Source organism: Paroedura picta, chromosome 9, assembly GCF_049243985.1.
Source record: "Paroedura picta isolate Pp20150507F chromosome 9, Ppicta_v3.0, whole genome shotgun sequence".
NCBI lineage: Eukaryota > Metazoa > Chordata > Lepidosauria > Squamata > Gekkonidae > Paroedura > Paroedura picta.
This window is the reverse complement of record NC_135377.1, coordinates 29,971,558-29,985,603: the sequence shown is the minus strand read 5'-3', so window position 1 is coordinate 29,985,603 and position 14,046 is coordinate 29,971,558. Positions and strand designations below refer to the sequence as shown.

The window sequence follows — 14,046 nt, the reverse complement described above, 5'->3', positions numbered from 1 at the left end:
GGGTTCGATTCTGTACTCCCCAACATGCAGCCAGCTGGGTGACCTTGGGCTCACCATGGCACTGATAAAACTATTCTGACCGAGCAGTGATATCAGGGCTCTCTTAGCCTCACCCACCTCACAGGGTGTCTGTTGTGGGAAAGGGAAGGCGAATGTAAGCCACTTTGAGCCTCCTTCGGGTAGAGAAAAGCGGCATATAAGAACCAATTCTTCTTCTTCTACTACTACCACCACTGATTTCACAAGGAGAGATTTAAATGCAATGGGACTTACAAGCGCTGTTAGTTGTTATTGATAGCCAAACCTCCTAATTAGGATTCTGTTGTCTAGTCCACAATTAATCACACTGAGAAAAAAAGCCTTTTTATATTTCTACTGCAGAAGAAATATAGACACAGGGGAGTTCCCAAATCTGCGCAGAGAACAACAGGATTAGATAGTGTTAAATACCCTGTTCTTGGGGGCTGGGAAAGGTGATGCCCATTGCAGGATGAGCCAATAGCCTGGGGTCTCTCCAATCCACGGGGACACCCTACAGCTCTTACACACCAACCTTCCAGGAACTGCTGACAGGTCCAAAAAGCTGCTTGCATGTTACCACACCCTCACAACCTCCAAATATTTACATAAGGAGCAGTGACAAACACTTCTGCCTTGACATAAGGACAGTTTGACACCAGCTACAAGAGAAACTTGCTTCTGTGGGAGAGCTCATAAAAAAACTACATTCCAGAGAGGAACAGGCCATTTTCTCTGTCTGGTAAGAATCAAAGACTTGAACTAGGACAGGCCAGTATGTAGAATTATACCCAATCCATAATAACTGTATAATCAATCAGAAGGTTGCAATCATTTTTTTTACCATCATGCCATCACTATGGTTGCCGTTTAGATTTTCAAAAACGGAACAAGCCTATTGAGTATTGTTTCATTTGTTTTCTGTAACAGAAGGTTCAGAGAGGCTTTACTCTCCAGAGGTGGAAACCAATGAGATTGAATGGCAGCAGTCGCATGTCCAGGATACTTCACAGAATCAATTAAAGTCACATGCATCTGATGACAGTGAGAGAAATGATGTCATAAGCACGCAACAAATGTGTAGGTATATTTCATTTTAAATATTTGTTTTGTTTTCTGTCTGGATCCCAAACCTGAAACACTGTAATAACTCTGGCCAATTTTTTGACAGCTCAGATTGTTTCCTGTGAAGTACGATTAAGAGACCAGTGCAAAGGAACAACTTGTAATAGGTAGGATAAACTGCTAAGTTTATCTTAACATCTTTGAGACCATGGGAATATAATATAAATATGAATATTCTGTTCATCATAGATTCTCAGATCAATTCCTGTTTTGATTCCGTAGATACGAGTGTCCTGCTGGCTGCTTGGATAGCAGTGCCAAAGTTGTCGGAAGTGTGCATTATGACATGGTAATGTGTGTTCTCTTTGCCAAAACAATTGACAAACAAAGCTGCCTAATAAAATTCGACAGAAATTTGTGAAGGGAGATTTGGTTTATACATCTATACCTGTCTTCACTCAGTTGAAATTCTGATAGACCTGAGACCTCATTTGTAGGATAATTCACAAATATAGTCTGACTGGTATGACATCTTTGACATAGTCTGTTAACTCCTTCTATCAGCATTATTTAATTTTGGGAATAGCATTGTTCTCTCTCTTCAGAAATTGAATGGAACCATTTTTAATATGAATGTTAATTTCTGTGTTTCTTTACTAGCAATCAAGCATTTGCAGAGCTGCAATGCATTATGGCATATTAGACAATGATGGTGGCTGGCTGGATGTTACCAGACAAGGAAGAAGACATTATTTTATCAAGTCTTATAGAAATGGAGTTCAGTCAGTTGGGTGAGTAAAGATCTAATTATTTCCCCAAGTGCTTGGAAATCGAATATATTTTTAGCATTTCATACTATTTTAATAATACAAATTGAATATTTGAAACTACTGCAAGCTCCTGTAAAAGCTATATATATCGATAAGGAATTATGTGTAGTTCATTATGTGCTTGTCACCAGTGTGTTTTAAAATTACCTAACATCTTTACAAAATGAATATTGATTACAATACTCAAGGAAGCTCACTTGACCTCAACCAGAGCTTTTTCCATCCTGGCCCCCACCTGGTGGAACGAGCTCCCAGAGGAGATCAGGGCCCTAATGGAACTTGAACAGTTCCACAGGGCCTGGAAAAGGGAGCTCCTCTGCCAGGCATGTGGTTGAGGTCAACCTGAACTGCCACTTCCCACTGGCCCCCTGAGTCTCCCTCCACTGCAGATCCGTGCAACCCACTGGGCCATCAGTATGTGTTGATTTAATGTTCTCCTTATTGTTCTATCGTTCTACTATGTTGCTTACAGTTATCACAGTATTATTGTTATAAATTGAGTTATCTATATTCCTTTTTATGTAAACCATCCTGAGCCTTTGGGAAGGGCAGTATATAAATATAAATAAATAAATGTCAACAGTTCTTATGCAAACCTACCACATTACCTACCATAATCACTGAATTTTGAAAAGTTGTTTATATTACAGTTGCAAGTGTAGTAACACCTGCTAGAATTTTCCTTTCTATACAAAGAACCTCAATGGAATCATATCAAGAACATCTCCAGCTTTCCTGTCTGATTTATGCTAAAATGTAGAATTAGTTCTGATAATCATGTCAGATTATTTAGCTACTTTCCATTGCCTTTTCTATTGTGTCCAGGAAATCAATCAATGCATTACTTACTATTACTATTGCTATTATTTACCACAATTGAAAAGTAAGTAATAGTGACTGTTACTTACCACAATTGAAAAATCTACCGTATGTTGCCTTTTTTTGTCAAAACTTAGCAGGTAATAATGGCAATAAAGAGACATAATCAAACAAGCACAATAACTTATTCTGCAGTTATATATCTGAATTTCTTTTTCTCATTTTCAAATCTTTAGGACATAAATCTAGAATTTAAGAGTTAGCATTGTTTTGCTATAGAGAAAAATATTTAATAATTGATTATCTACTATATTCAATAGAATCTACAAGTTGGTTTAAATTTCAACAAGTTGCTGCAATTTCTGTTACTATTATTTCTTTACAAACTGTATTAGATTACTGTTGTATTGTTTTATGATTTATTATATCACCTTATCTAACTTGTCAAATGGAAATTTATTCACAGTAATAATAACAAGAAATTTACTCTTTTTATTGTAGCAAATACCTGTCTGCTAATTCCTTCACAGTCTCTAAAGTTACAGGTTAGCATTTTCACACATATATAAAATAGAATTTGTGGTTTGTTTGATTATATACCATTTCATTGGACATTTCATCTTTTTAAAATTTCAGTGCAAGCTATCACTTGTGAAACAACTGTGGAACAACTGTGTCCATTTTACAAGCCAGCCACACACTGCCCAAGGTAAAAAAATTAAACCTGTCTCTTACTTCATTGTTTTCCTCATCTAGTTGAAAAAAGAGTCTTATGATGCCAAGTTGATGGCGCTCCTTTAGAATAACAGAATTCTTGTTTGTTATGAAGTTCAAGGTACTGGCAATATACAAAGCTTCAGTAATTTTAGAAATTCAAGAGTATATGTTAAGATATGTAAATTTCTCTAAGACAGCTAAATAGAACAGTTTTATCAGTGCCATGGCAAGCCCAAGGTCACCCAGCTGGCTGCATGTGGGGGAGTGCAGAATTGAACCCGGCATGCCATGTCCGCACTCCTAACCACTACACCAAACCGATCCATACAAGATTACAAAATTTACAAAAATTAAATAATGATTTAAAAACATATTTAACAACAAACCCGGCCCTAATTAGATGCATTACATCATTAAAATCTAATAAGGGAAGGTGATTGTAAACCACTTTGAAACTCCTGGTAGAGAAAAGTGGCATATAAAAACCAACTTATTCGTTGTCTTCTCCAATCTAAACATAGTGGGTCCTCAAATTCAAATCTCTACATTTTTGTTCTTTTGGTATGATGTCAATTTAATCAAGAAATTTATTCATTTAGATTTAAACTTATTGACCACTGCTCCTGGCCATGCCGGTTCGAGGTGGTTTACAGATAAAAGACACATAAAACAGTATTAAATGATACAGAATTGGCAACATAGTCTCATCTGTTCCCTCCCAACCCACAGTCCAGTCCTCGTTCAAAACACCTACTAGCCTAATGAAGTTTTGTATTACTCCGTATTCAAGCAATCCATGTGAAGCATACAAAAGCTCACATTTTTCAAGAAAAAAATGACAGAACAAGTCAACATAATATTGTTCGACTGTCAGTTTCATCTTTCATTGAGTAAAAATAGACAGACAGCACTGTCTCAGTTCATATAATATTCACATTTGGAATAGTTGTCTTTCCTACTGTTCAACAGCTTGCTCTATATAGTTACTTTCTTTTCCTTTTGTTCAGGGTTTATTGTCCTCACAACTGCATGCAGGCAAATCCACACTATGCCCGAGTAATTGGAACACGCCTTTATTCTGATGTAAGTAGAACCACATACTTTAAATATGATCTTAGAAATAATTGCATAAATAGACAACTAGTCTAACTAGTATATATCTGGGTTTAGTTCTGGTTCAGATTCGTTGCTAATTTTTTTAATGAAATGATGGTCCTGTATGCCAATAAGGGTTTATTGAGGTTGATACTGTTTTAGATGTAGAACATATCTACTGTCACATTTCCTATAATGGAAACGATAATGGACATGACGTCCATTGTTCTGCCTTAGGGAGTGTGCCAGTAGGTGGCAGAAGCAGAGGCAGCAGACCTGCAAGGCTTGGAGCTCTGCTGCAGTAGTGCCCATCTTCCCAAGCAAGTTCCGCCCTTTAAAGACTGAGACCAGCCTGGAAAGAAGGGTGCCATAGCCAGCAGTGGCAGAGCTCCAAGGCCCAGCTCTGAGCCTCATTTGGTGTTCTGCCAAGGTAAGATAAGCTAGAGAGGGGGAAGGGAAGGGGGGTGGGGGAGGGTGTCTCTGTGTGTGTATGTGTGTCTGAGAAGGGGAGGGACCAGGAAGGAGAGGTATGTGGGAGAGGCAAGTGGGAGTGGGGTGAAGGGATCTGTGTGTGGGAGAAAGAAGGGGGGAGGGAGGAGTCCTTATCTGCGTGCATGCATGTGTGTGTGAGAGAGAGGCAGCAGGGAGTGAATAGAAAGGAGAGGTAAGGAGGAGATGCAAGGGGGAATGGGGAAGAAGGAGTCTGTGTCTGCATGTGTGTGTGTGTGTGTGTGACAGAGAGGGAGGGGGCCAAGACCAAGGAGTCCCAGAGCAGGTAAGTGTTCCACATACCCTGTGATAGTCGGACTCTCACTAAATTTTTTTTAAGTCTTCAGTTTGGTTCTAGTTCAGACTTAAACTTCAGAAATCTACTGCAAAATTATATTCATATCAGACACAATTCAAACAGATCAGTGTTATAAACTGTTATGATTGTAATATAAATCATGTAAAATGATTAGTTACCATTATAAAAATGTATTTGTAAGCATACTATTGTGTACATTAACTTCAGAAATCATTTTATCCATCAGTTACAGTTCTGGTAGCTATCACATTGTATTATCCATCAGTTACCGGAATATAGTAGCTATTACATACAACTTCAGAGTCTTGAAACCTCATATCTGTAAGACTGCCCCCCCCCCATGCTTCACCATGACAGCTTCACACAACAGAGCAGATTTTGTAAGCAAAATCAACAGCTGCCTTCTCCATTGTGACCCCCCATGTTCTGTTGACCCCCCATGTTCTGGAGGTCAGAAAGGCTCCCAATCTCATGGGTTTACTCAAAATATGCAGAACTTAATTATGTAATTTAACTGTACTAAATGATTCACAAAGTTACATGAAAAAATTATTAGTAACTCTGGTCTGTACTGCTGCTCACAGCTTGCTGAGACTAGGATCCTGTTATGGCATTTTGCCTTATTTAATGTGTCATGTTAATACTTATGCTTTGCTTGAATTCCATTTCTAGACTTCCCATTGGTTCTGCAAACCTAATACTATTACATTCTTTATTGAATGTTCCATCTGTTGATTCCGTGTTTAGTGTTTCTGTTTTTTCGTACATTTTCTGCAGTGTCTCAGAAATCAAATATGTCTGCTAATATATTTAAAAGAGAGCTGTTCCCAAAACCTAAGCTGAGGATTATATCATAACTGAAGTTGTATAGTAATGTTTCTCCCAATATATTTTTTAAAGCACACTCATAACTTTCTACTGCAAACTCAATAGTGAGAAAATACTAGGAACAATTATTATTTTTGAGAATAAGGTTTAAAATAACATTTGCAAAGGTATATGCAACACTTCTTAGTCTAATGCTATGCTGCTGTAGATATCTGGAATGTTGCTGACTAGCAAAAGAAGAAAAATGATTATGTTACTTGGCATTCAGATTCTGTGACCTGTTAAATACTGATGGATGTCAAAGGGTTGATAGCACAGCAATAAAGCAAGATCTTCTAATAGCGTCTGAAATGTTTGTGCTAACTTTTCAGGCTATTTTATGTATGCTTGGGGCTGTATTCGATCTCATTAACTCAAATTTGTTAACTGGAATATTTCAGAAAGTGTGTCATTAAGAGTGATAACAAAAACATTGCTTTGTAAACATGTTTAAAACTATCCATTGTACCTTTCATTACTATCAGAGAAGGGTCATTTGAAGTTCATTGTTTACAGATGGATGAAGGAATTTGCATGGTGAATTTGCTTTAATTCTGCATGATCTTTTAGTTGACATTGTGAACACGGGTAAATTATAAAGACACCGGGGAAAAAAGGGGATGCTTTTAAATGGTTTAGGTCTTTTCTGTTTGGCTATGTGCACAAAGTCATTGCAGAAGATTTAGAATCTGCTGCTTGGAATGTATAGCCAGCTAGGTATAGTGATTAGGAGTGTGAACTTCTTTTTTTAAGATATATACAAGTTTTTTTATTTTCATAAAGATAGAAATATAGAATGCAATACAAGTTATTAATACAAAGAGCTGTAAAATATAAAATACGGAGTGTGGACTTCTAATCTGGCGAGCTGGGTTTGATTCCGCGTTCCCCCACATGCAACCAGCTGGGTGACATTGGGCACTGATAAAGCTGTTCTGACCGAGAAGTAATATCAGGGCTCTCTCAGCCTTACCTATCACACAGGGTGTCTGTTGTGGGGAGAGGAAAGGGAAGGTGTATATAAGCCGCTTTGAGACTCCTTCGGGTAGAGAACAGCGGCATATAAGAACCAACTCTTCTTCTTCTATATTGAGAGGCTGTTATTATCACCCATGCTGTTCAGTGTCTGAGGGAGGCTTGTCAATGAAATTAGCTTTATATTTCCTTAAATAAGTTCCAGAAGCCTTTTTGGGCTACTGTATGGAGGCAGCGGTCAGGTGGATGAGGCACATCAAGCAGAAATTTAAGCCTAATATGATGCAGTTGATTCTAGAGGTAAATCTAATGTTTTTGAGGGAATAATACTACCTGTTTGGGTGCAATGAGGTTGTCTGACTCCGTAAAATGCCACCCTTGTAGAAGTGCATTCTGTGAGACACATGAGAATACACTCAGGACCAGAGTGGGTTTCTACAAGGAAGGCATTTTGAAGAATAAATATTCTAATTGGGGAGCTCCAAGAGATATATTTGGAAACTTTTCATTAGTGTGGGAGCCTCTCCATTCATACTGTTTGCCATCTTATAGTCACCATTATTATATCACATGAGTGCATTTAAAATGTTAGACCACTGAAGATGACCCCAGTTGAGTTGAAATGCATTTGGTTATCTGGTCATTTATCCATGTGTCAAAAGGTTTTGGATTTGTACAATAGTGTGTGATAGATGTTGATGTTTTTAAGTTTTATATATGCACATATTGAACTAAATATTTACATTTTAATATTTAATACTTATTCTGTTACTGCTCAACCCTTTAGGTTCCTAGCTTGTGTAGACAGATTGGGATACTTTGTTCCCTCTTTGTTGTTTCAGTGTTTGGTGCATACCTACCAGACCACATGGCTACCTGGTAGATTGGGTGCCCTAGTAGCAGCTTGGGCAGCTTCAAGGACACTCATATTTGCAGAGCCAACTGGCCAATCCAGTTATTATGAACACACATACCAACTGCCTAACCAGCAGCTTAGAATATGTTTATCAAGGGGTAAGGCCCACCTAGGGTACCCAAAGCCTTCGGGTCACTCCTATATTTTCTGAAGATTTAATATGCATTTTTAATGTTCTTGTAAATCATTTTGAGTCCCTTAGAGGAAAAAAGTGATATAAAATGTTTTAAATAAATTATCGATCTATCTATACACACACACACATGCACGCACACAGAGTGAGAGTTCATAATATTATATATATTACAACTGGCTTCAAATAATAAAATTTGTCTAAATTTGATTCTTCAACAAAAGTTAGTTGTACTTGAATTCTATTTGTTGTTAGGTGCGAAGTTGTATCCGACCCATCTCGACCCCATGGACAATGATCCTCCAGGCCTTCCTGTCTTCTACCATTCCCCGGAGTCCATTTAAATTTGCACCAACTGCTTCAGGGACTCCATCCAGCCACCTCATTCTCTGTCATCCCCTTCTTCTTTTGCCCTCAATCGCTCCCAGCATTAGGCTCTTCTCCAGGGAGTCCTTCCTTCTCATGAGGTGGCCAAAGTATTTGAGTTTCATCTTCAGGATCTGGCCTTCTAAGGAGCAGTCAGGGCTGATCTCCTCTAGGACTGACCTGCAAGAGTTTTCTCCAGCACCAGAGTATAAAAGCCTCAATTCTTTGACGCTTGGCCTTCTTTATGGTCCAACTTTCACAACCATACATTGCAACTGGGAAACCCATATTCTATTAGAGTAAATGTATTCTATAATTATTTTAATTTCCCATGGATTAGTGCTAGACTGTATTCAATCTCCTATTGATTCAAGTGACAGAAGTTTTTTTTAAAAAATCTTTCTGTTTTTCTTTATCCCAGGTATCTAGTATCTGTCGGACAGCTATACATGCTGGAGTAATTCGCAATGAAGGGGGTTTTGTTGATGTTATGCCAGTGGATAAAAGACGGATGTACACTGCTTCATTTCAAAATGGAATCTTTTCAGAAAGGTACTAAAGCAGACCTATCAAGAACAGTGTTTTCTATCAATATTAATATATTTGCCATCTTTTTTTCTGTTTTATATTACATTTTTGTAGGGATTGTGCAGTAGGTTTATACTGAAGTAACTCTAAATAACACCAGACTGTGAGTTTATACATCTGAGTTTCAGTGTGGTATAATGGTGCTAGACTAAGATCTGGAAAACCCAAGCTTAAATCTGCAGTCTGCCATGGAAATGTACTGGTGGTCTTAGACAGTCACAGAAGCTACCTCACACAGTTGTGAGGATAAAATTTAGGACAAGAAAGTGATGTAAGCTGCTTTGGGTCCCTATTGAGAAGAAAGGTGGGCTGGAAAATGAAGTATACAGATAATAAAAATGGCTGAAGATGGGTGGAGGAATAGGAAGGAAAGATGGAAGCAGAGAAAGGTGAGGATAAGGGGGTTGCCCAGGGTGACGAGGGGGTTCAGGGAAAAGTGAGAGGCTTTCTAGAAATCCTTGTCGGTTCCCTACCTCCTGAGTGGGCCCACAGTTAGTATTGCACAACTGGGCCATAATTATCCCAGGTAGAGGCTGCTAGCAGGAGAAAAGCAGGGAAAGCTGAAGATGTGGACAAATAAAGGTAAGTTGGCTTGTGGTTGGGAAGGGGAGGAGGAAACAGGAAAGGGAGAGAGGCTATGGGAAATTCGGGGGAGGAGAATAGGAAATAATGGGGAGGGAAAAGTGAGATGCCACCACAAAATTTGTGCAAGTTTCCTGCATTTACCGACATACACATGTGTGGACTGATTCAGTGATATAGAAGTGAATCCAGAATACTCGGTGTTTAATTTAGCTTTAAAAAGTAAAGCTAAGAATTTCCTATATAAAATTCAATATGGAAACTTAAAAAGCTGTTAAAGTTTCCCTTTTAATATATGTATGTGTGTGTATATATATACTTGGTATGATTAAGTACTTGGTACGATTAAGGTCTTACAAGTGAAATTATATGTGATAACTTCTTTTGTTATCTTTTTGCAGTTTACAGAATCCTCCAGGAGGCAAGGCATTCAGAGTGTTTGCTGTAGTTTGAAATAGGAAGTAAACAAAAAAGAAAAAGAAAAGAAAAAATGGCATGTTTGGAAAAAGAAGTGAAAATGTCATTTAATATACTTCCTAAAATTTGTATAAAGGTGTAATATTACTGTACAGAAGCCATTTACTCTTTTGTCATTGAAAAGGAGCTTAACTGCATGTAAACAAGGAAAATCTGTAAATTAAACATGGGATGCATGATGAACTATGGGATAAGTAACTTGTTTTGATCCTGTGTTAAATATTGCTATATTTTCTTAGCATTTATTACTATGCAGTTCCTTCAAAACCTTTGACATGCTCCAGTTTAAAATAACTAACAAAAAAACTCACTACATTACTATTGGATCCAAGCCTGTGTTGAACAAGTAGAAATTGGGTAAGAGGGAAGATAGTTTCCCATGATGTTTCTGAAGGGTCTCCAACCTTCAGGAGTGACTTTTCAAGGTTCAGGGACTATAGACCAGAACCAGAGCTTGTACTTCTTTAGATCCAACCCAATCATGATTATCATAGTGTTATGTATGCCACTAGTATTATCTATAAAGTCATCTGTGTTATGGACCAAGATTTTACCTTTGAAATATTAACAAGCATGTGCTTGGCTGTAGGATTGATCCCACAAGCTACTTACGCTGATGTATAGTGTTGGTGAATGAAGAAACCCCACTGTAAAAGAAGATATCATACATGCCCAAATGTGTTCATTTTCTATATTATATTCCTGCAGGGCAGGACACAAATCCAAAGATTGCTATTTTATATACTATTTCACCATTTAATTTGATTTATGTTGAATAGCCCTCTGTGTTACCTTTCCATATTGTGCGGTATTAGAAAACCATAATGGTGACATTATCAGTCTTTCTATGAAATGTATAATTGTATAATACTGTAAAGCTGATCAATACTATCATTTTGAATTTGTCATTGACTTATAATTCTTTAAAAATACTATTGGTATTCATATATGCATCAAAATATTTTTCCTTTGTTTTGCTACATGTACTACCTCATGTAGTTAGGAAAGTATTGTTAGCTTTTTGGAAAATAACATTTTGGAATAAAAGCCAATTAAATATATATTTGGCAGTCTTTGTAAATCCATATTGAAATGTTAAGACGCATCCTTTGCTTTAAAACCTTTCCAGGTTCAAACTCGGCATATGTGGCTGAAAGATATCAGAAAAAGGCTGGAGAAGAACTTTTACACTTGAGTATTTCAGTTAGTCAGGGCAGACATTTATGGGCTAAATGGACTAGGATCAAATTCCATGTTAGGAAACTAGTTATAGTTTATTAGTTAAAACATTAAATTTGACAAGGAGATTTGCAAAGGAATGAACAATTCCAGTATTTACCCAACCTCATTCCTCTACACTTTTCTCCACACTTGCATTCACTAATCGAGCCAAAGTTTTATGTGGAGCAAAGACCTGCCATTCCAAAACTACTGGGTTCTATGCATGAGAAATACTTTCTGCAGTATTTCCCAAAGTAGTTCAAAAATATCACAGCTGAGCAGTGCTTTTAACTCTGGTTCTCCCATTCCCTTCTTGCACACAGTGCACTAAAGAGTCTACTGTCTCCATATTCTTAAAAGTAGCCACTATAAAATATCTTAAAGATAAAACAATCAGAAAACCATTTCATGAAAGAAACTTGTTTTTCAGTCTGCTCATTCTTTGTTCAGTATTTGCTAAAAGTCCGTCTGTTCCTTGTTCCATTTTTATTTATTTTGGAGTCTTTTTCCTTTGGAATAAGTAATTCTATTATTGTTTCAGAGCAGCTCCAAAACTCTGGGCAGCAGGCAGCATTAAGCACAGAAACAGAAAAGTGATTTTTTTTTTTGCATGAAAGCTTAGTTTCTGGATTAAAACCAATTGTCTCCACAAAGGATTGTATTGTCTGAACCAATTTAATACTTGCTGCACTGGGGGGTGATATGCCTCCCCTGGCACAGTTATAATTGATCCAAGAGCTAAAGAAATGGTTTAGTGAAATATTCTGATCCTCTCTCATTCATCTAGAATGAATTATGGGCTAAATTCGATTGCTTGGTTTTGTTATTCTAAATGAGCAAGTGCTTTAGCAGTGTTATTTGGCCTGAAGGTAACAGCTGGCTTTTTTCACCATTGGGATGGAAATTAAAGAATGTGGTATAAAAATACATAACTGAGCACCAATCTTTAGTTTGCAAGTTAGCCATTTAACACTATGAATTCAATTTACACTGACATTCAAAGTTGCATGTTCTAATGTCAAGATGTATAACGAAGCATTCTACTAAGTGAAGCGCCTTGTATGAGAACGCAAGGGTTCTTCCTTGGTGACAGGTGTACATTTCATAGTCCTATAACAGGCAAGGTGATTCTCTTAGCAAGAGCTATGATGTTCCCTGAGAGGCTTTGGGCATTCTTTCAGCTCAATTTATTTCACATGACATACCTCATAAGCTAAACTTCATGCAACTGAAATACCTGAAAGGATACAGTTTCAGTAAATAGTGAACTAAGCTACCTTAGTGAAAATGTAACATCATATCTCAAACACTACCTAAAAGGCTGCATATATTTTCTCCCCAGCCAGGATCACTAAGATTAGACACAACTCATGATTATGAAGATTCTGAAAAACTCCCTTCTTCATTGGCCTCAGCTATGCCATTAAATCATTTTCTCATTCACCTACAATGCTTCAGGTTATTCTCTCTCAACCTAGTACTTAGGCTAGGACTGGCCATGGGCCACTGGTGGCCAGAAATATTCAGAGCCAAGCCCCAGGAACTCTTACAACTCCTCAGGGGCATTTGGGCTCAGCCCCAGCAATGGTTCCTGGTTCACCTCACCAATTGTTTCTTCCTGTACTGCTGGCAGGTTGCAGGAGCAAGCACAAAGTGAGGTAATGTTCATTGTTCGCATTGATACAGTAAGTGGTAGCCAAACTACTGGTGTGTAGCACCAGTAGATGAGGGACCACATGTGGTCCCTCATTGTGACTTCAACCATGGCAATATTAACTTCCTGGTCACTTCTGACACCCTTCCTTTAGAAGTCTTGTATCTTTGTTTCCTTAGCCCTGGGATCTCTTCAGCCAGTTTCATCAAGCTATTACTGTCCATAGAAGAGTTGGTTGTCATACCCACTTTTCACTACTTGAAGACGTTTCAAAGCGGCTTACAATTGCTTTCCATGGCTCTCCCAATAACAGACACCCTATGAGGTAGGTGTGGCTGAAAGAGGTCTGAGATTTTTGCTCTGAGAGAACACCTCTAACAGGACTTTGATTAGCCCAAGTCAGCCAGCTGGCTGTATGTGAAGGAGTGGAGAATCAAACCCACCTCTACTACACCAACCTGACTCTCCTCTGTAGGACCTGCATAGGGATGCCAGCCTCCAGGTGTATTCTGGGGATCCTTGGGAATTGCATCTTATCTTCAGACTACAGAGATCAGTTCCTTTGGAGAAAATGGAGGGGGACTGTATGGCATTTTACCACACTGAGATCACTATACTCCCCAGGCTCCACCACCCAAACTCCAGAATTGTTTCCGCAGCCGTGAAAAATGCCACCATGGCCATGAAAAATGCCACCTCTTTAAAGTTCTGCGAAATAACTAACCTTTCACACAAAAATCATGCTTTTCAGATGCAGATCCAAATGCACTTCTTGTTTGCCACATGGTTTGAGAATCCTCAGAAAACACGATTTCTTCCCCTCCCCTGGCCAGGAATTTGCAGTTATCCTGATGAATCTTGCAATTCAAGTCTATTTCCTCCTCGATTCTCACTGAAAGTAATGGCATATCAACT

The 14,046-nt window shown here is 38.1% G+C and overlaps 1 protein-coding gene across 1 annotated transcript in view; it reads left to right on the top strand.

Moving 5' to 3' along the window:
• The window catches only part of CRISPLD1 (cysteine rich secretory protein LCCL domain containing 1), a 31,755-nt gene extending 20,438 nt beyond the window's left edge, over window positions 1-11,317 (top strand). Inside the window, exons 7-15 of the mRNA XM_077352122.1 lie at window positions 949-1,098; window positions 1,190-1,250; window positions 1,366-1,432; window positions 1,744-1,874; window positions 3,234-3,277; window positions 3,369-3,441; window positions 4,457-4,532; window positions 9,031-9,161; window positions 10,181-11,317. Of these exons, the coding sequence (XP_077208237.1) occupies window positions 949-1,098; window positions 1,190-1,250; window positions 1,366-1,432; window positions 1,744-1,874; window positions 3,234-3,277; window positions 3,369-3,441; window positions 4,457-4,532; window positions 9,031-9,161; window positions 10,181-10,232 (785 nt within the window). The 3' untranslated portion in view covers window positions 10,233-11,317. The remainder of the gene's footprint in view (window positions 1-948; window positions 1,099-1,189; window positions 1,251-1,365; window positions 1,433-1,743; window positions 1,875-3,233; window positions 3,278-3,368; window positions 3,442-4,456; window positions 4,533-9,030; window positions 9,162-10,180) is intronic.
• The last annotated feature ends 2,729 nt before the right edge of the window (window positions 11,318-14,046 follow it).